This window comes from Dermacentor andersoni, unplaced genomic scaffold (assembly GCF_023375885.2).
Source record: "Dermacentor andersoni unplaced genomic scaffold, qqDerAnde1_hic_scaffold ctg00000041.1, whole genome shotgun sequence".
Classification (NCBI taxonomy): Eukaryota; Metazoa; Arthropoda; class Arachnida; order Ixodida; family Ixodidae; genus Dermacentor; species Dermacentor andersoni.
Genome location: NW_027314754.1, coordinates 880,599 through 903,643, shown reverse-complemented (window position 1 = coordinate 903,643; position 23,045 = coordinate 880,599). Strand labels below are relative to the sequence as shown.

Below are 23,045 nucleotides of genomic sequence, written 5' to 3'. Positions count from 1 at the left end.
AATGAGAAACTCGTAGAGCAACGTGGAATTCTCCCGACACAGATTTACGTTGCTCAATGCGTATATTTCGAAATGTGCAGGTATACTTGCAAGAACGCATTCCTTTCTTCCAGTTTCTGTTGAGATAATACCTTATAGCAGCTTGTTTTTGTCGCATGTCAATTATTGTTTCTTGCTGAGGGGAAGCCCAACGACAATCAGTGTAATAAGATAAGCAAGCTTCGAAAGAAAGCGATTAGGCACATAGCTATAGTCGATTATACTGAACACCCCGGTGAAGTGTTTAAGACATAAACAATCGCTGTTCAATACCAGGCGCACCATCTAGGATATCTTTGGACTGGAAACACATGTTGTTCCATACCGTTAATGACAGGAAAATGAGACATCTACTCATTCGTAGCAATTGCTACAAAGGAAACCCATACGGATTCATTGAAAGAAAAGCCTCGTAGTTGAAGAAAAATTCGTCCTGGTCCGGGAGCAGGACGAATTTCTCTTCAACTGCTAGGCTTTTCTTTCGAGGAACCCGTATGGGTTTCCTTTGTAGCAATAGCTACGAATGGGCGGATGTCTCATTTTTCCTTCAATAATTACTTCCCTCCACCTTGCGGTTTTCCGCAGCACTATTACGTATTCCATACCATACGCCTCACGAACAACATTGGAAGATTCCATTCTGAAGAACACAATTTGGGTGACGAATGCTACAGTTCACTGCCCCTGTATTGTTAAATTGGTCCAAAAAAGATAACAATTCAACCATGCAGCCCGCATTATATTAGAGGAGCACTTTCTATTGTGAAAAGATATGCAATGCTGATATAAGCGTTAAGAAAACGGTCTAAGTATATTGTAGCCTGTGTATATAGCATTGGTCTCCATTTATATTATTACATGTACTGTGTAAAACTGTTACATGCTTCGTTACCTTCTATGAACTCGCCCTTACGTCCTCGTTGTTTTTCATGTAGCAAGGAAGCTCGTGTACTGCTCAAGTGACTAACGTCACTTTTCTCCAGAGCCTACCCTCATCTTTGAGATGAAAATAGATTTGAATTTGATTTGAATCATAAATGCATGGGATTTTACGGTCAATTAGGCACACGAATGATAGGCGCACATAAATACCACCTGCTGCAACGTATATCTTTCATGTGAATAAGAGCGGGGCCGATGAATACAGGCAAAGAAAGCTTCGCTCTCCCCCCCCCCCCCCCAATTGGTTCACCTTCGTAGTGGCCAGCACTAACCATCGTGAGTGAATCTACCAACTACGAGATAAATAAGTGGGACATGTTTTCAACAAACCCAAACAAATTAATTGAAAAATACATCCCTGTTCGTATTATCACGTCTAATCCTCGAACACCAGGATATAATTCCCATATCAAATGGCTTTCTAATCGAAAGAAACGTCTGTATCGCTTGGCGAAATTATCATCCTCAAACTCGCGCTGGACGGCCTATAAATCAGCATCTGATACTCACATTGCAGCATAAAAGGAAGCTAAGCAAAACTTAATGTCGAATACCTTATCCCAACTTCTGAATTCTAATGTTCGAAAGTTTTGGCGTATGATTAACCCCTGTCTTGATAACTCCATTGCCTTGGTAGACACAGCTGGCAACCCCGTTCCACGTAACCAATGTGCTACTATTCTTAATGACGCCTTCTGAAGAAATTTCTCCGTAGTTACAAATACTAATCTTCCAGAGATTTTTTATTACAGTTACCCATTCATGCCTCCCATTATTCTTGACACGGCTGGAATTACGAAACTCGTCAATAACTTAGAGTACCATTCCTTCCCTGGTTATGATTCTATTGATTGCAAATTTCTCAAAAATACTTGTGTCTACAGTTCAATCATACTAACAAAAATATTTCAGCAATCACTTGACACATCAACTCTTCCAACCCAATGGAAAATTGGGAAGGTGATTCCAATCTTCAAATCGGGCAATAAAAGTTCACCATTTAATTATCGACCCATTTCCATTACTAGCACATGCTGCAAACTCTTAGAACATATTATATACTCGAACCTTGTCGCCTTTCTTGAATCTAACTCCTTTTTCTCACCAGCTCAACATGGCTTCCGGAAATCATTTTCGTGTGAAACGCAGCTCATATCATTTACTCATAAACTGCACCGCATTCTTGATTGTTCTTCGTTAGCTGACTGTATTTACTTAGATTTTTCTAAAGCATTCGACAAGGTCTCCCACATACTTCTTTTTCATAAATTTAATCAACTTAATAATGATAGTAGTCTTTATTTGTGGATCAAAGATTTCCTTTCAAATCGTTCCAATTGTTGTGGCCAACGAACTTTCCTCTAACCAATGTACTGTTCAATCTGGAGTCCCACAAGGATCCGTATTAGGCCCCCTTCTATTTCTCATTTTCATTAACTACCTTCCCTCTTTAGTTTCTTCTAACATTCATCTTTTCGCTGACGACTGCGTTATTTTTCGTGAAATAGTTACTGATAACGATGCTAACATTTTCCAGACAGATTTAAATTATATATCTAACTGGTGCAATACTTGGCTAATGGAATTAAATATTAACAAGTGTAAAGTGATGCGTATCTCTCGCGCATCCAGTAGTCCTGTTCCATTTTACCTAAACAACTCTCCCTTAGCCGCGGTTTCCTCCTATAAGTATTTAGGCGTTCATATCAATTCTAATCAAAGCTGGTCTCTACATACTGAGAAGTTAATTAACGCTAACCGCAAGTTAGGTTACTTACGTCGTAATTTTTCTGCAGCCCCTTCGTCTTTAAAGCTCTTATTATATAAGACACTCAATTGATCTAAATTAGAATACGCCACTCCAGTCTGGGATCCAAGCATTAACAATTTGGTTGCGTCACTAGAAATGGTACAGAATCGCTCTACTCGCTTCATCGGTCCCGTTATAACCGGACTACTAATATAACTTCTATGAAATCTGATTTATCTCTTCCATCTCTAGCATTCCGCGAAAAAAATTTTCGCTTGAACTTTTTCCATCGGCTTTACTATCACCCTATCCTCCATGACGAATTCATTCTTCAGCCACATTATATATCTAACGGTGTTGACCATCGCTTTAAGGTTGGCATCGAACCATGTCATACTAAAACCTTTCTTTACTCCTTTTTACCTCGAACTTCACAAGATTGGAATCACCTTTCTTCCGACATTGTTTCTATTAATGATAATACCAGATTTAAATATGCCTTAGCTAACATTGTATAATTAGGATTTACCATACCTTACCATGCTTTGTGATATTATGTTTAATATGTTCATTATTACTTTGTTATTATTATGTTACTATGCACTGCGTTTATTCTCTACCCACTCCCCTCTGTAATGCTTCGGCCCTGAGGGTAAATAAATAAATAAATAAATAAATAACTAATAAATAAATCTAATTATGACTCTTAAAATGATAGAGTATTTATGACGCAATTTATTTTAATTCATTTTGCAATAATACCGTGATTATGACAAGTGAAATTGAAGATCAGAATTTTCGTTTCGTATATTTGCACTGAAACACCAAAGCCGATATATGACTTTGATTTGATGGATTTAAAAGAATTTCTTTATTTCGGGCCGCTGTGTCTCGGCGAAAGTCCTTGACGCTTTCCAAGTCCAGCGTCCGGCTGTTTCAGAGCAGGATCTGTTCCATTTTTACGAGTTTGATTGGGCCCGAGACCTGATGCCGTCTCAATGCTTAAGGTCATAGTGGGAAGGCGGCACTGCCAAAGGACTTTCGTTACTGTGAGTTTTCCAGCTCACGAGAATCTTGTCGCAGTAAATTGGCTTTCTTTTTTGGTCGAGAAGGGCAACATTATTATAAATCTCAAGCAGCTTTTTTTTTCCTATTCAGTGTCCTTTCAATGTAACTGTTTTTGCTTACTCATGCACGATAAGAATTTCTTGTTTCTTCTGCGTTTCTCTTTGAAAAGTGGGAAAACTGTTTCGCCTACTGGGAGGAAAACAGGAATGTGAGTGGATTATTTATTTCTTCTTTTGTAAAGAGTGGTCGTGCGTGCAGAATTTACTCTGCTAAATGCGTGAGCATTTCTTATGCTTACCCAACGAGAAAAGCGTCCCTACATCAGTCATGCAAGACGATCGCTTTCAAGGTACAGCCCACAGCAGCGGGCGACTTGACCTTCGTGCTGCATGTCGCTTCAACGCGAACGAATCGCCGAGGCCACAGCGCTCACGGAACTCTCAGCGCAGGCCGTACTATGCGCCTTTCGCGGATCGCTTTCAAGGTACGGGCCCACGCGTCTCTCTTCAACGCTAAGAAAGCGACGAGAACACAGCGCGTCAAGCTAGCAGCAGTCGGCGCCCTCTGTGGGCATCGCGGATCGCTTTCAAGGCACGTTCCGCCTGGCCGTGCCATAAGCAGCCGTCGACACAGTGCGTTTCGTCACGGATGGTTAAGACGCTAACGAACTATAACGGCTCATAACGATCAGGACGTCATCAGCGCCGCCGTCCGCATCAGTTCGCGTCACCGCAGTGCTTTCGTTTGTACTGGCCCGATCAAGTTTCATAACATTGATAACGACACCGGGCTGCGTGGAGATGAGCAAGTGGCACAATGCTTGCGCAAACTTAGACGCCTCCCAGAGTAGGTTTTCCGTGAATTTCTATTTCATGTTTCCATGTCGCATACAAACAGTGTAGCCTCTGAGTGTTCTGAGTCTTTTTCTGTATAGTTTAAAATTCGCTTTAGCCTGTAGTGAAGTTGAGTGTGAGGATTAGACCTTTTAGATTCTGTGTAACGTCTCGAATGAACATGATTACTTTGAAATAACGAGAATTCGGGGTTTGCTGCGCTACGTAGTGAACATTTACGTGGTAAACTTCACACAACGCTGCACAAAGATAAATTATTCAAAATCCGCACAAAGAAATCGCCCATTTACTGTGAATAAACTGTTCTAATGTGTGCCTCACTTGAAGTTTAATGATTTAGATAGAAAGATCTATTGTGTGGAATTGAATAATAAATATGTTTTGTAAAGGAGGCAAAACGACGGATCACTTTTAGAGTCTCTTCAAAGGGTGTATTTGTTCCCGCGCACTAGCTTTAGCACAGAAATTACTTTATTATGAGAGCAGTATACATTTTATTCAAGCGCTCTTGGAGCTGTGGCTGACATCTGAGCACAGCTGGCAAAAACGAGGAGGGCCATAGAGGTGAAAAGGAATATTATAGGTGAAGGATTGACAGCAACTACGTCAAGCTGTGAAGAAGATGTGCTCGCAAGCTACTACGACTGAGCCACGTGTCAATGTTGCATGACCCTGCAACACTGGCATGGTCATGCAGAGCCTGATTGCTCGCTTGGCTCTGCGAATCGCTTTGTATGTATCACGCTTGCAAAAAAAGGCAGTCATGCCCAAAAACAGGCCGCAAATACCGTTGCACGCGGACGGCTTCGATGGGCAGAGGCAATCCGGAAAGGTCGTGCCCGAGAACCACATGGAGCACAATATTTCCCTTAGTAGTCGCTCGGTTCTCGAATAGGTGCCGTGAGAAAAAGCCGACCGCGAAAGAAGGAAAAGATCGTCATAATGCTTGACCACAAGCTGAGATAGAGAGATAGCGTTGTTAACGTGAGACTTCGGACTTAGTGAAAGACATTCAACAAGAGGGGACACTAGGCGAAAACTGGCAACAAGAAACACTTCACGCCTCGCGCTAATCCCATCCGTTAGTTGAGGCGAGCATGGGAAAAAAGAATATAAAATAAAATTGGACTCAACGTTTTATTTATTTTTATTCTTGCCCGCTAAAACTAAAAAGCTTCGCGCATAAATGAACTTATACTTTGCGACCTACTTTTCTTGCATTACCTAGCAAAAAGCTAACTGCGCGCCAAGCCCGACATATGCATGCGTTGTGCGCTAGACAGGCCACCGAAGCCAGCGAGGCCGGGTGCGCATGTTAAGTTCGCCTGTTCGGCGACCCGTTTATTATGGATGTAGCTAATTTGTTGGGCTGTAGGCGTATTCTTGCGTTCCTTCTGCACTTCGACACGGCACCACGGTATTATTGGGCTACGGAAAGGCGAGAAATTTTGTTTGTCTGCGACGTATTTCAAGCAATTTTGGCTTTTACTGCACGGAACCGAGATTTGTGACGCAGTTAGCGAAAGAGAGCTCAATGGTTCTGGCGTAGTTAATTTGCGTTAATAGACGGTTTTAGTACTGCGTACGTAGCGTACTCTACGGCGTTTCGTACGTAAGATCGCTACGTTCTGCACAGTGCGCATGGGCAGAACGCAACACGAACGGTACGTGATGGGTACGCGGCCGCTGCGTACGCACGCATCCGATTCTTGCGTGCGTACGCAGGGGGCCTTGCGTGCTGCTCGCGTGGTTCTCGTTTGTTCGGGAGGGCGCGAGACAAAAGAGTTTCCCAAAATGTCAGCGTCAAAGGCGAGCTGCGGAAGGCTGTACTTTTCAATGGCCTACGATTTCTGCTTTGCTGCGTGAAGTGAACGCGCAGAAGCCATTCCCGGATCCTGCGTGGTGGGAATGCATATCAATAATAGGAACTTTGTTTTTGAGAAAGTGTTCAGTGTGTGCTGTTTTCGCGAAAGGCTAGACCTGCTTTTTGCACAGTTCATCGCAAATGACCGTGCCAGCCTCAGAAACAAACACTCGCTTGTTATTTTTCTCGTTATGATTCGTGCATTTCATCCGTATAAAAAGTAGTCTCCTAAATGTATAAATATAGTTCCACGAAGCGTGAACGCGCCCACATGTTACATCACGTTAGCGAGATCAACAGCGTCTAGTTCAACCTAACGCTCGCCCGCTTACGTACATGTACGTAGATATTTTGCAGTACGAAACGCCCTAACGTGACTCGGGCTCCTACGTTCCGCAGAGAACTTGCCTGCTGCGTACGTATCGTCATGGCGCAGTACTAAAACGGTCTAATGACTGATACCGGGAGATATTTGCGACACTTTCTATGAGCCTCAACATTATGATAAATATTTCGGTAGTTTTCGGGCACGCTCGCCTCACCCGGCTTGGTGACGGAGTTACCGAAAAGCACCTTGGCTGTGTGACACATTTTCGCGTGTACTGAATCTTACTTGGACCAACTTTGACGCTTTTTCTGGCCCCGAACATTATTGTGGCTAATGCCGTTACTTTTTGGAGTACTTTCGAAGCACAGCGGCTGCGCCCGGCGTTGTGACGCAGTGAGCGAAAAGCAGCTCGGCCGTGTGCCGCAGTTAGTCTCTCGTGTACTGAATCTTACTTGGACAAGTTCGCGACGAATTTTATGACCCCCAAAATTATTTTAATTCATTTCGTTACTTTTTGGAACACTTTTGAGTCACACTTGCCGCGCCTTGGGTTGTACGCAGTCAGCAAAAAAAAGTAAGCTGGCCGTGGTAACGGCTTGGCGTGTACTGAATCTCAGTGAGACTAGTTTGTGACGCTTTCTATGGCCTCCCAACATATATCTTCTTTCGGTACTCACGCTTGTCGAAGACGCGACGAGTATTGCCAAGAGTGATAATACTGGAGTGTTATCATAAGAAGCCAACAAACACTGACACCAAGGACAACATAGGAGAAATTACTTGTGCTTAATATCTGAAATAAAGAAGTGATAAATTAATGGAAAATAAAGTGGATGAAAAAACAACTTGCCGCAGCTGGGAGCCGAACCCACAACCTTCGCATTTCGAGTGCGATGCTTCACCAATTGAGCTTCCGCGGCGCTGTTTCCCCACCCTCTTTCTTGGGTAATTATGTGTCCCAGAAGAACCCTGGCAGTGTTAGCCAGTGCCACCACTCACAGACCTTGGTGGTGAACGTGGAACTTCCTTTTTGCCGCAGGCGTCACGAGAGCGTGATCTTTTTGGATGAAGGCAACCGGTCAATAAACCCACATATGCTTCCTGAAGGCACCAATGTAGCCGGATTCGAGACCCTCGTTATGTAATAAACGAGAAAAAAGGGGGTTAACTGAGGGGCCCGATTTTTCGTCATATCATAAGAAGCCAACAAACACTCCTAATAGTTGTGTCTGTATTTTTGTATTGATACTACAAGTGTAAACTCATTTTTTACGATTCCTTTAAGGAGATTATCGAATGGAGTTGCCAAATTAAATGTCCATGCTGTTTTACTCTTTACGAAGGGTGCACTAAATTCCGAAAAATGACGAAACCTTTGCGCAGACACAGTTAGGAACAGTGACTCGGCAAAACTAGAGGAAGAATATAAACTCCCCCAATGATTACGATAATCCGAATGCGAAATTAGAGCACAGCTGTACATGTGTTTTCATCTCGGGATATATTGACTGGCGCGGAAAGTCTGTCTCGTGCGGCACATTGCAAACGGTGTGAAATGTGGGCCGAGCGCCGAGCTAATCCTGACGTGAGGGCGGGATTCACAGTAGCCGCCGCAAACAGACCTCCGCTCACGCAGCGCTTTGCTTCCATACAGGCGAAGCGCGCTACTCTTGCGCCGTAAATTCTGTCGCGCGCGGCGCTACACTTCTCACTATTTCGCCATACCCTCCTTCTCCGCTTTCCACCTCATGGTTCCGGTGCACCTTCCTCCTGCGCTTTCCTTTACACGCTCTCTTCACTATCCCGGTATTTCATTTCCACCTGTGTTCCGCGTTCAATGTCATCTTTCGCCGTGCTCGTTCGATCGGTTACGAGGTATGACGCCGAAGCTCGCCGCAGGAACGGGTGCAGAGAGCTCCGCTCTGAAATATGGTATTGCCTCATGCACTAGCTTACAAGATGTAACGGTAATACCACTGTGACGCAATTGATTAGCAGAATTATGGCGCAGCAAACAACGAGGGACTACAAATGCAACGTTGGCCGGCGTCGTTACGTTTCGGAGACAGGTCAATGTTCCTTCTGTCGTCCCTCGTCTTTTGCGGCACCACAATCATGCCGTAACTAGCCTAGCAACCTGTTTCATTGACGCAATCCCCCTGCCACACCCCGCTAGCACTATCGACTGTAGGTTTAACACAGAACTTCAAATGCAGAGACGCGATTGTTATGGGTCAAGACAACTCCATGTACGCTGGAGGTTTAATACATAACTTCTATTGCAGAAAAGTCATTATTATTATTCAAAAGGACTTCGCGTCCACTGGAGCAAAACCGTGAACGAAGACCTTGCTGACAACACTGGCCTCCAGACAGCTTTCAAAGTGAGTTTCAGAAATGCCTCATGGGAATAACCCAGCCATATATGTATTCTACTTGTGAAAAGTGTAACAATCTATACGTAATAGCTAATATTCGTGCGCGAATAAAACTTGCCATCAAATTATTACAGGTGCTCATTTCATACAGAAGTGCTTTTGATGCACGATATTGTTCTATTCACAAACCAGTCTTTATGCACTACAGAATTTTGGAAACCTGCTTCATTTGCCTTTAATAATGGGACAGTAACTCCGGATAAGACCGTTTCCCCATCTCCAGACGTTTGTGAAGAAACGACAAATAAGCACTAAGTTTAATGAAGTGGTCAATTATAACTGGGATACGTTATAAGTATAGACTGTGCAATATCAATTGGCTCACCATCCCTGCCCTGCGAAAGTGAATGTCCAGCGAAAGCTGTTTAAAACCACCAACACTGCTTAGGGGGTTATGCAATGCTATATTACTTTAGATCAATCGCTGTGGTGGTAGTTTAGAGGAATCGTACTAATGGCACCAATGGTAAGTTTGACAACACGCCACCACACATAGTGGTGCTACAACAGCACTGAAATCAGTTGCTAGGCAGGTTCTTTTATATTCGAAATAATTGGTGACTTCGCTCCCCACGTCGTCGCCGCGGCAGCTTGCACACCAGTAATCTTTGCTTGAAAACGTATGCGGGCAGCGCTGCGTGATTCGCATTGTTATCAGGAGCGTCTTATCAATTATGTGGTTCGGATGATTGTTTTGGGCTTGTTCGTTATTGACACGTATGCTGGTCTGTAATTTGTCTGCGAGATTCGAAAGGTTGTATGCACTGTTCACTTCACTTTCCTGACTGCTTGAAGCCTCTGCCCTACTGGGGTTCTAGACACTGCTCCTGGCCCAGCAATGCCGCCTAGATTCGCCCCACATTTTTCCTTCCGGACGCGGACACGAAAAATGCCGACCAACAAGAGTCTAACAGCTTCGCTGTAAAATGAACAAGCAATGTTACAAAAATAAAATTTAGGATTTCAGAACGTGAGCTGAGAGCAGTTCGATTTATTAACTCTCCCAAATGGCTGCAAAATCTTTAAGCTTCCTGTTTTATCATTACTGACATTACAATGGTGCCTTCCTTCTAGCCATTCTCTTCACGTTGTGCAAGGAGCAAAAAAAGTTTACTGGGTTTCGTTATATGTCGTTTGAATATAGATTTAGGTCAAGCGCGAGGGAACATCAGCACATGGATAAGTCCACACTGGCATCCTTGTTTTTTTGGAGCGTCAATCTTTTTCGTCCAAACCAAATCAAAATAATTAATCTGCACGTAAAATTATTATTAGACAACCATATTACGCTAAGCTACATGCTACACTTTTTCACCACTAAGTGAGGAATGTCATGCGGTTTGCGCCTGTGAACTGAGAGGTCAACAACGTCAAAATGCGAATGGGATTTCACTTTAAGTTTGAGGATATTTAAATGCGACCATTAAATTTTAGATGAGAATTCAGAGATGTATTTTGAAAAACTGAAACTCGCAATGTACAAGACGATACCTACTGAAGTGCTCAGGTAAAAACATATGTCTACGCGAGTGGGAAATAGTGAGCCATACGTAGTTATGTATAAAACAGAGCTCTTCATTATTGGTCAATTGCGGTTATCGATAATTGCGCACAGTTGCTGTATTCTTACCTCGACACTCCTTGTTTTCGCTTTTCAAAAAATATCTGACAGGAAACCACGTAAGCGTTCATGCTACCTGTTTTTGAAATGCTGGCGTTAATCAACATCGACCCTTTTACCCACATTTGCCTCGCCTTGATGTTTTTCTACGAAGAGTCATTATGGTAGACTCTGTAAAAGTGTGCAAACAAGCCGAAGCAAAGCACGATACCATCAGCACAGCTGCACAATGAAGCTAACCCTTAATGATGGCACAGGGAACTATGAAAATGGGCGTACATTACAGCTATACTTTTATAAATATCCTGACACATTTTATGCAATGTTTTTAATTTTTGCCACCAGCTACCACTGTAGTTAAAGATTGTTTATTCTTTGAGCTGCATAAAGTGAACTAAAGTCGAAGCATACTACTGCTACATTACTTAGAGGGGGACTTAAAGGGTACGCTTTTGGTGAAAGGCCTAATTACACCATTCTCGTTTTTTTATTTCCAGGCATATACCAAAGTACTTGAAGAAGAATGTGGAGGGCAAGATACTCGTCTAACAGGTCTAGAAAAATTCAGCGGAATGCAGCTGTTCTTCATTTCGCGTGCTAGGGTAGGTTGTCTGACTTTGGACAAACAAATTATATTTTACATAAGAAAAAGCTCCCAAATTACTGTTGTAATGCCTGCTATTGCTTTTCCGTTATTTCCACAGACTTTGTGCAAAACAGCAGACAAGTATTCACTCATCGAAGAGATAAGAAGGGTAATATTCAGCTCTGCGCAAAACAGGTAAGATGAAAATTTATCTAGTCAGAAAAGGTTTATGCGTAGTTAATAGGTTTTGTTGCCTTTTTTTTCACGGAATTTGCAATGAACGGATAATGAGAGCGAAGTCATGACCTTTCTCGACACACCTTGCATTGTGCAAATTATTAACAGCAGTGCCTCATCACATGAAACTATTGTAATGTATATGACCTAAAATTTAAGCGTTTCCTTTCATTAGGGTACGATGCACGGAAGAAAGAGTCGGCAAATTGTCAGAAAATGTATTTCTTCAACACTTTGGGCACCGCAGAGGACCACACTGAATACAAAGAGCGTTTAACCAATCCATCCTATTCGTTCTCTGCTAACTGTAACAGCTAAGTTGCCTTATTTTGCCATTATTTAGAAATAAGCGTTGCAGCAAAGAAACTAGTCGACCTACCTCCCCGAAGTGCCCTTGCTGTCTGAACATTCATAATTTTCCCATTTTCTGTTCTTTGGTTTGATTTCAGCATAGTAAGTACGTTACGAAACGTGTTTGAACGTTTTGAACACATATATCGATCCGTTTTTTTCAAGGAAATTTCGGCCAAAATATTCGTTTTGTCTGGAGTTGTCTTCAGACACTTCCGGTCACTATGTCATCGCCGTACAGTTGGCAGCAACGTATGTTTGCCATTTACCTGGATTTCGCCACCGCCATTTGCGAGGCGTGTCGTTGAAGCACAGAAGGTTGTAGCCGGGTTATCGGTGTTACATAAGCTGTATAGTTTCGCCGTGAACCATTAGTGTTTTTACGCGCGGTATAACAAGACTCAGGACGATGGTGCGCTGTGCCCGTCAAGCAGAACCTACAGCTAAAAAAATTATGAGATTATCTGATACTCTCCCCGATCACCGTTTTGCTAGTCTAGTTTCTAGTCTAGGGCATTAGGATAAGAGATGTCATAGTTGCTGAGGAGCTACCCAAACACCTGGACGCCACTTATTCGACGCCTCCAATCGAGTATTACTGTTAATTGTTCACCTCAACAGTATTCATGGGCCTCCGTTCATAACTACAGAAAACGAGGACATCATTTTGACACTCTAATTGACGGAATTAGTGCAACTGCCGTTGTTTTTTTACATATTGCAAAGGCGAATTTTTGGCGCATGATATGCGTGCGAAATGTTTGGATTTTATACGAAGGTTCTGCGATGTAATAGGCTGAATTCCTCGCAGCAAATTGCCTTATGTGACAAATTCATCGCGTTGCCATTTGCCCCGTAACCTTATGATAGCTCTAGAGGCCAAGTGATATGAACAATCTGAAACACGCTCAGTGTGGCTATGTGGTCACAGAAACAAAAGTGACGGATATGTGCCACTATAACGTGAACAATAATTCGCAGGACGAAATGTGTGTCCACAGGTTAGTATGAGTAATAGACATTCATTTGTCTACAAGAAAGCCTCATAATTTTTCACTGTTGAATCGCAAGTGACGAAAATGTTGCTTCATAGTCTTCGCGGGCTGGGAATGTAAAAAATGATTAAATTAGGCAACTTTCAGAGATTGCTTTTACTTTTCATGAAAGCTTCCAAGTAACATACAAAATAAGAAATTGTTCCGTTGGTACAGAAAGAAATTTTAATTTTTTTCTTTTAGTAGAGCGATACTACATTAAAATGAAATCTGGACGCTTACATATTTGCTATAAATATGCTGACTATCATCAGTACAACTAAGCCAGTTAACTAAGGAAACATTGCAGCCGAGGTAGTCACTCCTGGCGTTATCTCTTAAGCGACACACAAGTAAGCCTAAAATTGCAGTTCTACATGATTAAATCAGCAAAGTTCTATTCAGAAAAATTCAATAAGGTACTAATGACCTGTACAGCAGTGTGATTACTTTTTCATTAAACTGTTTTGTACAGGAAGTGAGATCGTGCCTAAAAATGCCGATCCCTTATCTTTGCTTACAAAGTCATGACACGTATCTGCTATTTATTTTTAGGGTGAACGTGCCCTTGAAGAATTTGGACGAATTTGGTAAGGCGTTCAACTGTTCACTTGGCTCCCCAATGCACCCGTACAAAAATGAAACCTGTTCTTTATGGTGAAGGGGAATCGGACAACAGCATGAATATACCTTGTGTAAAGAGCGCAAAACGGAGACGGGATACGAGACAAGACGACACCACAAGCACTAATCATTAAACCATTTTGTAAAGTTAAATAAATAAACACTATGAATGCGCAAGATTTATAGCTTAATGAGTTCTTGCGCCTTCTTGGCACCTTGCCACCAATTAACTAGAATCACAAATATTGCAACAATTTTAAGGACACCATGCCTTCGTACGACGCTGCTTCAAGCATGTAGGTGGTTTCCTGCTTACTTCAATTATTCATATATGCAGTTTTATGATAGGACATGTGGCGTTGTAGGCTATTTTTTGGCAAAATAAGTCAAACGCCTAATTCACTGCCCTATACTTTTATCTACTGCAAGATTCATAAGTCGTCAGGGAGGTATTAGCTAATTACTGTACTATATATAGGTATTTCACCTGGTGTACGGACCACCTATGACATTACCTTTTATGTGAAGTTGTCTATCCCGTAGTATGATTTTGAATTGTGATAAAACGTGTGTGTGTGTGTGCGCGTGTGTGTGTGTGTGTGTGTGTGTGTGTGTGTGTGTGTGTGTGTGTGTGTGTGTGTGTGTGTGTGTGTGTGTGTGTGTGTGTGTGTGTGTGTGTGTGTGTGTGTGTGTGTGTGTGTGTGTGTGTGTGTGTGTGTGTGTGTGTGTGTGTGTGTGTGTGTGTGTGTGTGTGTGTGTGTGTGTGTGTGTGTGTGAACGATAGAGAGAATCTCTGCATAAAAAATTACATGCATCGTCAAATTTTCGTACGCCTGTTTGCACTGAACACTATAAGGAACATGATGAGGCAAATTGCTTGGATAATTCGCACTAACCAATCCTAAAGGACCCCTCACCAAGTTTGGTCACCAAGTTTGGTCACCAGTTTGGTCCCTCACCAAGTTTGGTCACCAGTTTGGTCCCTCACCAAGTTGGTCAGAGAAGCGCAACGCATCATGCACTGACGATCATGTCTGCAAAGTATTACACCGCTGCACACTGCCCGCCGAAAAGACCTGAAATTTCTAACCAAGCGCGATGTGCCTTCCCTCTTGAAGAAGCTTCGATCGCAGCCAGCCAGAGCCAAGGTCACACCCACAAAAACGTCTACTTAAAATGCACGGCTAGCAATGTCACTCACTACGATACTTGACTTCACTAAATCATTGACGGTGTAATTTGTTAATTCGTTATTGTTACATTGTTATTCGTCTGATCCGTTGCTTCCCATGCCATTTAAAGTTTACAGAATTACTAAACTCTATAAACCGAATCCCTGTGAGTCTTCGTTTCATTCCACGCCGTAGTAAAAAGTTACGAACTTCCGTTTCGTCTGCTCATTCCCGCATCATACCGTCGGCCGCACAGAAAACGAAATAATCTGCCATTTTCTACCAGGTTCCAGCGCACAATCCACACTCTTAAGCAAAATTACACCCTTTGAGTCGTATCTTGCACTGTAAACGGAAATGAGCTGAAAATGGCATTTTAAAGTATGTCACCTCCCTTAGGCTACGTGCCTTAAAACCGTGCCTCCTTACAATTGTGTAGAAATGCTCAGCGTCCTCCATTTCGCTCCTTCGCAAAAAGGGAATGAAAGAAGGAGGAACAACCTCAATTTTACACCCTTTTTAAGAGGAAGATTAGAAAATGGAGGACTCCCATTAGCGTAAAAAGTGTTGTATTTCTTATTTTATGCGGTATTTTATTTTATTTTACACATCTGTGACAAAGAAACGAGAAAGGAGAGATATATTGTCTTTGGTTCTTTTTCTTTTCTTTATTTCTGCAAATTATACATTTCCAGAGTGCAAGCCAACTTATTTAGGGCAATATAATTGACCATTGGTTCATCTCGTCGACCACAATGTCCTGTCGCGGTGCCAAAACCCCCGGTCAGCACTTGACTTTAGAAGCGGGACCTTGCAAAACTTCGATGGCTTTGGCCGCAGAATGTCCTCGCTTCTGTTCGTTTTCCCATCAACTAAATGTGAAACTGAAGGCAAAGTCCGCAAAGCGCCACTGTCGTCGGCGCCGGTGACGGCTACTGTTCTGCTCTTCGTAGTTCTGCGTGTGTGTCTATATGCGTGTTTACGAGAGAATTTTGGCGGCCGTTGGAGAGCGTTTCGTGTACGGTGGAATCTCACAATAATAACTACCTGGCCCACTGCGCAGCACGGCGGTGATGGGTCACCGCGTAGCCATCGCCTTGTCGTGATCTGTGTACTACAATACTTTTGTGGTTCGCGTGGCTGTGCTCGGGCATTCCCTACTGCGCCACCATATGAAAGCGGCTAGTGATACTTCACCCACAGTCCTCACAAAGTTGGAGCACGAACGGTGTCGACTGCTTTGAAAACGCCGCGTTTCGGATTACCGCTTGCCCACTTGCCTCATGTTTCAGGCGGCCTTTTTCAGCTGCGGTGGTTAGTACGGCGCGTACCCACTGCGCTATGCGCATAATGCTCACACCTTTTTGTCGCGGTGTTGAGAACCATCAGTCCGCTCAAGAAAACTCAAGGAGGTAGTGTCGCATAAAAAGGAGACATTTCTTTCTTTTTCAATTCCTCGTGTTTTACGTGCCAGAACCACGATCTGATTATGAGGCACGCTGCTGTTGGGGACATCGGATTAATATTGACATCCTGGGGTTCATTACTGTGCACAGTTTTTTAATGCACGGCACGCGGGCATTCTTGCAAGCCCCCATGTCCAAGTGCGGCTGCCGTGGCCCGGATTTGATGCTGCAACCTTGTGCTTAATACTAAGCACAACGCCAAGGACACTTATAGCAACTACGGTGGATCAAAGAGTGTTGGGTTTTGACATCAGGTGTGTTTGATCACCATTCCGCCCTTTGTGTCGATAAAGGTTGCGACAGCGATTTGTGTCATGGTAACATTATTTTTAAGGTTGCAAATTACTGTTATGCAGCATGAACAATGCGAACAGCCAGCCTGTTTCTATGTCAAATGGAGGCACGCGCTGTGTGCACACAAGTATGTTCATTTTATCAGTTTTCTGAAATAAGCTTTGAACTGCATGCATTTTCATTGGAAAATCTGTACCAGCTCCTTCTCTTACCAAATAGTCTATGGCCAAAACGTTGTGCATTAGAAATCAGTTTCAGGCAGTGACAGCATACATTTTTTTTTCTGTATGCAGACACCTACTGCGTTTTCATAGTCCTGCATTGCACAAGTTTGGCCAGTGCTGAAAAGGATAAATGGAATAAATTTAAAGCCAGCTAAATTGTCTGCTTGGTCAGGCTTTGGCGTATTTTAGTAGCGTGTTCATGTGCAGATGTCGTGTGAATACATACTTGGAATTTAGTTACGTTTCACTGCATTAAAAGAAAGCACCTAGCCAATCTCAATTCTTTTTCTTGTTTCTGGACCTTAGTGCCCAAATACCTGAATGTATTCTGACTTCTTGTACCACGAAAACGGCAGGGCGTCACACATGCTAGAAACATTAAAACAATGAACAAAGAATGTGGCACGAGTGACCCACAGAGTCACAAAACAGCAAAGAGGCTTCAAAGAAGTGGAGACAATCAGACTTCTGCAAGCATTCATTATTAGCAGGGTGACCTATAGCCTCCCCTTTCAAAAACTAAATAAGGCTGAAATGACTAAAGTGAGCACCATCATCAGAGCAACTAGGGCTCCCAAAAACAAGTGCCAATAGGCTGGAGGTTCTTGGTATTCACAACACATATGAAGAACATACCATGGCAGTGGTCACGCCACAGAGAATGTCTGAATTCGACAGAACAAGCAAAGGTCCTGTTGCAACGGGTGTTATATCCCCTGAGAGTGCAGTGTGGATGGGAAAAATCAGTTTTGCTACCCAGACCAACAAGAGAGAAAATTCTATTTTCCCCAATCCCAAAGAATATGAGCACAGAACACCCCCAAATCAGAAGAAAAGCGCAATGAAAGGCTTTACAAAAGATATATGAAAGAAATCCAGACATATAGTACACAGATACTTCTTTAGAGGCAACCCACAAATTCACAATAGTGGCCTTCAATCGGTCCGCAATGATAACGACCTCCATTCGGAACCCTTCAAGCTGCACCGTGGAGGCAGTAGCCATGGCACTGGCCCTTCGAGATGCAGAAGTAAAAGAAACAATCTGCATTGGCCATGATGGACTCTATGGCCGCATGCTGTTCGTTCATGATGGGTACCATCCCACACAATATTCACATAATAGCACCACGCGGTAATTTAGTGCCCTGTGCACTCTAGACTCGAGGGAAATGAGAGGGCAGACCGAACTGCTCGATGAATAAGCATCCGGGCCCTAGTCACTCCTTTCAAGGAACCCCGATTGACCCACACGACACCTTGAAAAACCAGGAAAACGAGAGACAAAAATACAGCCGCCCACACCCCAACCTTATGGAAGAACAGGCCAGGGATTGACGCTTTGTACAGACTAACACATATCTACACCTACAAATACTCATTAAGATACACACAGCATTCTATGAAAGTACGTGTTCTTAGTGCGACAAGTTGCCAACTCTTGCCCATGTAACATGAACGTGTACACTACAGCCTCCAAATTCCAATTCGCCCTTTTTGGCGCAAGTGCCAAGTAACAGGCAGAGGGTTGTTTGGCTTGCTAGTGAAGATGTAGAGTGCCAGAGAGCTCTTCTCTATCAAGCCCAGCAAACCAGAGACACCAGCGGAGCCCTGGGCTAAGGTACGCACTCACCGCCCAGCCCAGTAAGAGAAATAAAGTTTTTACTACTACTACTTGCCCTGAGTGCTAGCGGCCATCAAGTTTAGCTGCAACTAGAAATGAGCCACATGTCATTTGGTTCACTCAGTTTCGATCCAGAAAATGCAGTCTTTGTTGGAGGGCATGCATTATTAATTGCGTATGTGCAGCATTTTGTCGCTGCAGAGAGGTATGTAATATGGAAACTGACGTAAACTATAATACAAGCTGCAGTGACTTGTTCTGAATTGAACTTTTAAAAATAAAGAGCTATTTCAATGAATGACAACACGTGTTTGTTTTTTAACTCGAGGAGCAGTGTGCTACCGTCTGGGATCTTTTTATTCCATGTGGTAGAGGTGCGTCTCTGTCATTGTATTGCTTTAAAGCTTCTGCATTAAGTCTGCTTGTGGTACCTGGGGTAAATTCTCAAAGCAAATATGTTTCAGGAAATTGTGAAATCTTGCAACACATTTCACACATATTGTTAGCTGTATTTGTATTGTAAAATTTATTCAGAAAAGCTGCTTTTACAGCTTCAGTAAATTATTCATTGTGGCCAATTCAGCTGACCCTTTCAGAGATTGACCATTAAATTTACAGCAGTGGTTTTCTATAATTCTAGTATTCAGTGCGTATACTGCTTCTGTTCAAATATCTTAACATCATACAAGTCAGCATTCCTGAGAACTTAAACCACCAGAGGCCACATCGCAAACACGGTTCTAAATATCAAGAAAACAATCATTAATAAAGGTAGCGAGGAGTACTCACAAGCAAATGTTTTTTGGAATGAGAGGGATGTCAAAGGGATGCAAGAATAATACAGCCCATCCAGGGGGTGCACGAAAACCTGAAATAGCCAAAAAGAACAAAGCTTACTCATATGTCACAGCCATTTCAATGAAAAATGACTCCAGTCTATGCGTAATGAAGCCTTGCTAATTATATCAGTTTACTAGCACTACCGCCCATACCGCCCATTACTGCTGTGTTCCTCGGAGGTGGCTCACATTTGCAGGCACCAATAGGCGCAGCGACATCCATCATTCGTGCATAACTCATTTTCGACAATACACACCTTGCTGCAAGGAAAAGAAGCCCCGATGTAGCTTTCCAACAATTTTTGACAATTAGTATGAGGGAGGTGTTTCCAACCGCACCAGACTGGACCAGCATTGCCTTGCAGCATGCTCTACACTGGGAACGTAAACCCTGAACTGAACTGCAGAAAGAGTTTTCTTCATCCTGATGGCTTAATTAGCTTAATCTCAGTAGCTCAGGCCCGCCAGCGGCAGACGCAAGAACTACGCGACTGTTACATATAGGCTTAACCTCGGTTGAACGCGGTCGACAATGGCTGAAATCTTATGCGGGCGGCGATTGCTGAAGTTCGTGCAGCCTACATCTACAGAGAACACCACTTCTCGCGACAGCAACTTCTTACGCCATGCACCAGCTCACGATCGTCGATACTTCGACGCTCTCGTCCCTGTCACCTACATAATCCCGGCACACTTTTCGTGGAACACTCCTGAAGTCTTACGCAATGTGGCTTGTAACTGAGGAGGGGGTAAGGTAAGGTCTTCGAAGGAGTTAATTAAATTAATTTGTAAAGCATCTGTGCAACCCTCAAACGTTCTTTTTTGAGGGCCTGACGGAAGTGTTCAGAGGAACGTACCCAGCGAATTTCATCGACATCCTCTGACATTGAAAAATCGCCGCATATGCGCTTTAAGGCGACTATTCTCGCTTTTTTTTGCGTGGTATAGACTACAAAATCATTTACATCCTTGAAAGTGAAAAAGGGTGTAAACGTGTCTTTAACTCATACCCTTAGGATGCCAGTTATAAAAATCACACCCTATGGGTGTGAGTTATAAAAACATTTACACCCTTTTCCGTTTTAAGGGTGTAAATTATTTTACAGTGTATTGGGTTTAACAATATATGAAATATGAAAAGAACTATTGGCAACCTGATGAGTTTAAGAGCGCTTGGTCATTAACAGCATAATTTAAAGCCTCTGAGAAAACGAGGCCTTCCAAGCCACCAAGCCGAACATGTTTAGAAATTAGAAACGAGATAGGAATCACCTTCCGCTAGTCACCAGAGCCAAGTCATAAAAAAAATGTAGTGCATATCATGAGAAAGAAGCGCCCTTGAAGCACGGGCGCATATAACCGAATCAGGACGATCTCCTTGTTAACCCTTTAAGACGCTGTCTACACAATTGTGCACAAAAGGAGAGTGCATCAATAGCAAAAGCAATGATGAAGATAATGGTATGTAAAGTGTGTTTCATACATCTTGAAACACTTATTATTGGAACTGTGCTGCAATTTTGAATGATGTGCAGAATGTTTTAGCAAAATGAGTGGGAAGGTAGACGGCTGGGTGTTTTTACTCTTTGTCAGAATGTTGTATGTAGCGGGTTCACTTCTTTCATTTTTTTACAATGTCATGGATGGATGGATGGATGGATGGAATAATTTTAATGAAAGGTCCTGCGAGCTACGGGGCGCAAGGTCCCATAGAGCGGGCTACTCCCACGTTGGGACCGGGAGTTGTAGCTCCCTGGCCGCATCGTGGGCTCGTTGGACAGCCCAGAGCTGCTCCGCCTGGTCCGTGCTGCGTAATGCTTCTTGTAGTCTGGCGGAGTCTTGATCCTTGTCTGCGTGGGTCCGCCACACGACCAGAGCAAGTGATGTACGTCTAGTGTGCTATGGCAATTTTCGCAATATGATGTTTTGTATAGGTCAGGCATGTAGTGATCTAGTCTGTTCTGCGTGGGGTACGTGTTTGTTTGAAGCATTGTGAACGTGAGGGCTTGAGGCCTGGTGAGGTAAGGTGTGCTGTATATTCTGCGGTCTAGATAGAAGTGCTTCGTGATCTCGTTGTACGGGGAGGGAGCGTCCCGATTCTCGCTGGGATGGTCACGACCAGAGTAGGTGGCGTCGCGGAGGGTTAGGGCTCGCGCTCTCCTGTGAGCCATCTCATTGAGATTGCGAGGGACGTCCGCGATCTCTCCGAGGTGTGCCGGGAACCAGCAGATGGTGTGATGCTGCAGCGGTGCGGATTTATTGATTATCTGCAGTGCTTGGCTTGCAACTGCTCCTTTCTGAAAGGCTATGACGGCCGAGCGTGAATCGCTGTAGACGTGGGTGGTGGTCGGGTCTGTGAGCGCAAGTGCGATAGCGACCTGTTCTGCTATCTCGGACTTGTGGGTCTTGACTGTGAGAGCGTTTGTGACTTTACCTTGCTTATTGATTGTGGTAGCAACGAAGGCCTTCCTGGTCGGGTACTGTGCCGCATCTACGAAACAGGCTAGGATCTTCTTATCACGTATTTCATGCAGGATGAACGATCCGCGTGCCAGCCTTTTGGGTTGATGGTGAGCGGGGTTCATGTTCCGCGGGAGTGGGCGAACCGTGTAGGAGTTGCGTGGGTCCGTCGGAACGCTTTGATATAGATTCTCCATTACTGTGGTGTCATGACCTAGTTTGGCTAGGATTTCTCTACCCGGCTTGGTTCCAGAGAGTCTTGTTCATTGAGCCCGTTCTTGAGCTTCGGCGATTTCTTCAAGTGTATTGTGTACCCCCAGTTGCAGCAGGAGCTCTGTCTCAGTGTTCTTGGGGATTCCCAGCGCTAGTTTGACTAGCTTCCTCAGTTGTACATTGAGTTTGTCCTTCTCCGCTACCTTCCATCTGTGCATGGCCGCCTCGTAGGTGAAGTGGCATAGCGCAAATGCGTGTGTTAGCTTGAGGAGATTTTCTTCCTTAAGGCCGTGTTGTCTGTTTGCTACGCCTCGTATGAGATTCAAGGCATTATTCGACTTTGTCACGATCTTCTCCACTGTCGCAGCGTTTGAGCCGTTGCTCTCAATGAGCATCCTAAGGACTCTGATTTTGCTGACGTGTGGAATGGTTCCTCCATCTTTTGCTCTGAGAGTAATGGAGTGTGTGTCTCTGATCTCGTTCTTTGGCTTTGGACCGCTTCTCGATGGTTTGTAGACGAGGAGCTCCGACTTCGCAGGAGAACATCGCAGGCCGGTGGGAGCGAGGTATTCCTCGATTGCGTCGATGGCTTGCTGCAGAGCGCTTTCAATTGATCCCAGGTTACCTCCGGGGACCCAGAGCGTTGCAATGTCATGCACCAGGCATAATTTTGAAGTGGCTGGATAAGTGCTTTTCAAGCTTTTCAAAACATGAAATAGTACATATTCTCATATATTGTGTTCCTGTAGTGAGTTTTCGTATGGAGTCGAAATTTTAACAAAGTTAACAAAAATCGCTAAACAATTGAAAATTCTTAACATTTTCTGCAGCTGTACACTTTCTATGATTCTGAAGATGCAAGAGATGTGGTGAAAGCAACTTTTCAATCAACGGGATAAAGTGGCGTCTGAAAGGGTTAAGTTAACAACATCGATTTTTATCGGACTTCATTCCTTTAGGGGTTCAAAATTTTTTAATAATGATGCTTTTCAGACTCGAATAATCTTTTTCTTAGAT

The 23,045-nt window shown here is 43.5% G+C and overlaps 1 protein-coding gene across 1 annotated transcript in view; it reads left to right on the top strand.

The window, feature by feature from the left end:
* The window catches only part of LOC126531192 (membrane metallo-endopeptidase-like 1), a 103,905-nt gene extending 89,992 nt beyond the window's left edge, over positions 1 to 13,913 (top strand). Inside the window, exons 12-16 of the mRNA XM_072285759.1 lie at positions 3,969 to 4,007; positions 9,131 to 9,229; positions 11,402 to 11,506; positions 11,609 to 11,685; positions 13,668 to 13,913. Of these exons, the coding sequence (XP_072141860.1) occupies positions 3,969 to 4,007; positions 9,131 to 9,229; positions 11,402 to 11,506; positions 11,609 to 11,685; positions 13,668 to 13,773 (426 nt within the window). The 3' untranslated portion in view covers positions 13,774 to 13,913. The remainder of the gene's footprint in view (positions 1 to 3,968; positions 4,008 to 9,130; positions 9,230 to 11,401; positions 11,507 to 11,608; positions 11,686 to 13,667) is intronic.
* The last annotated feature ends 9,132 nt before the right edge of the window (positions 13,914 to 23,045 follow it).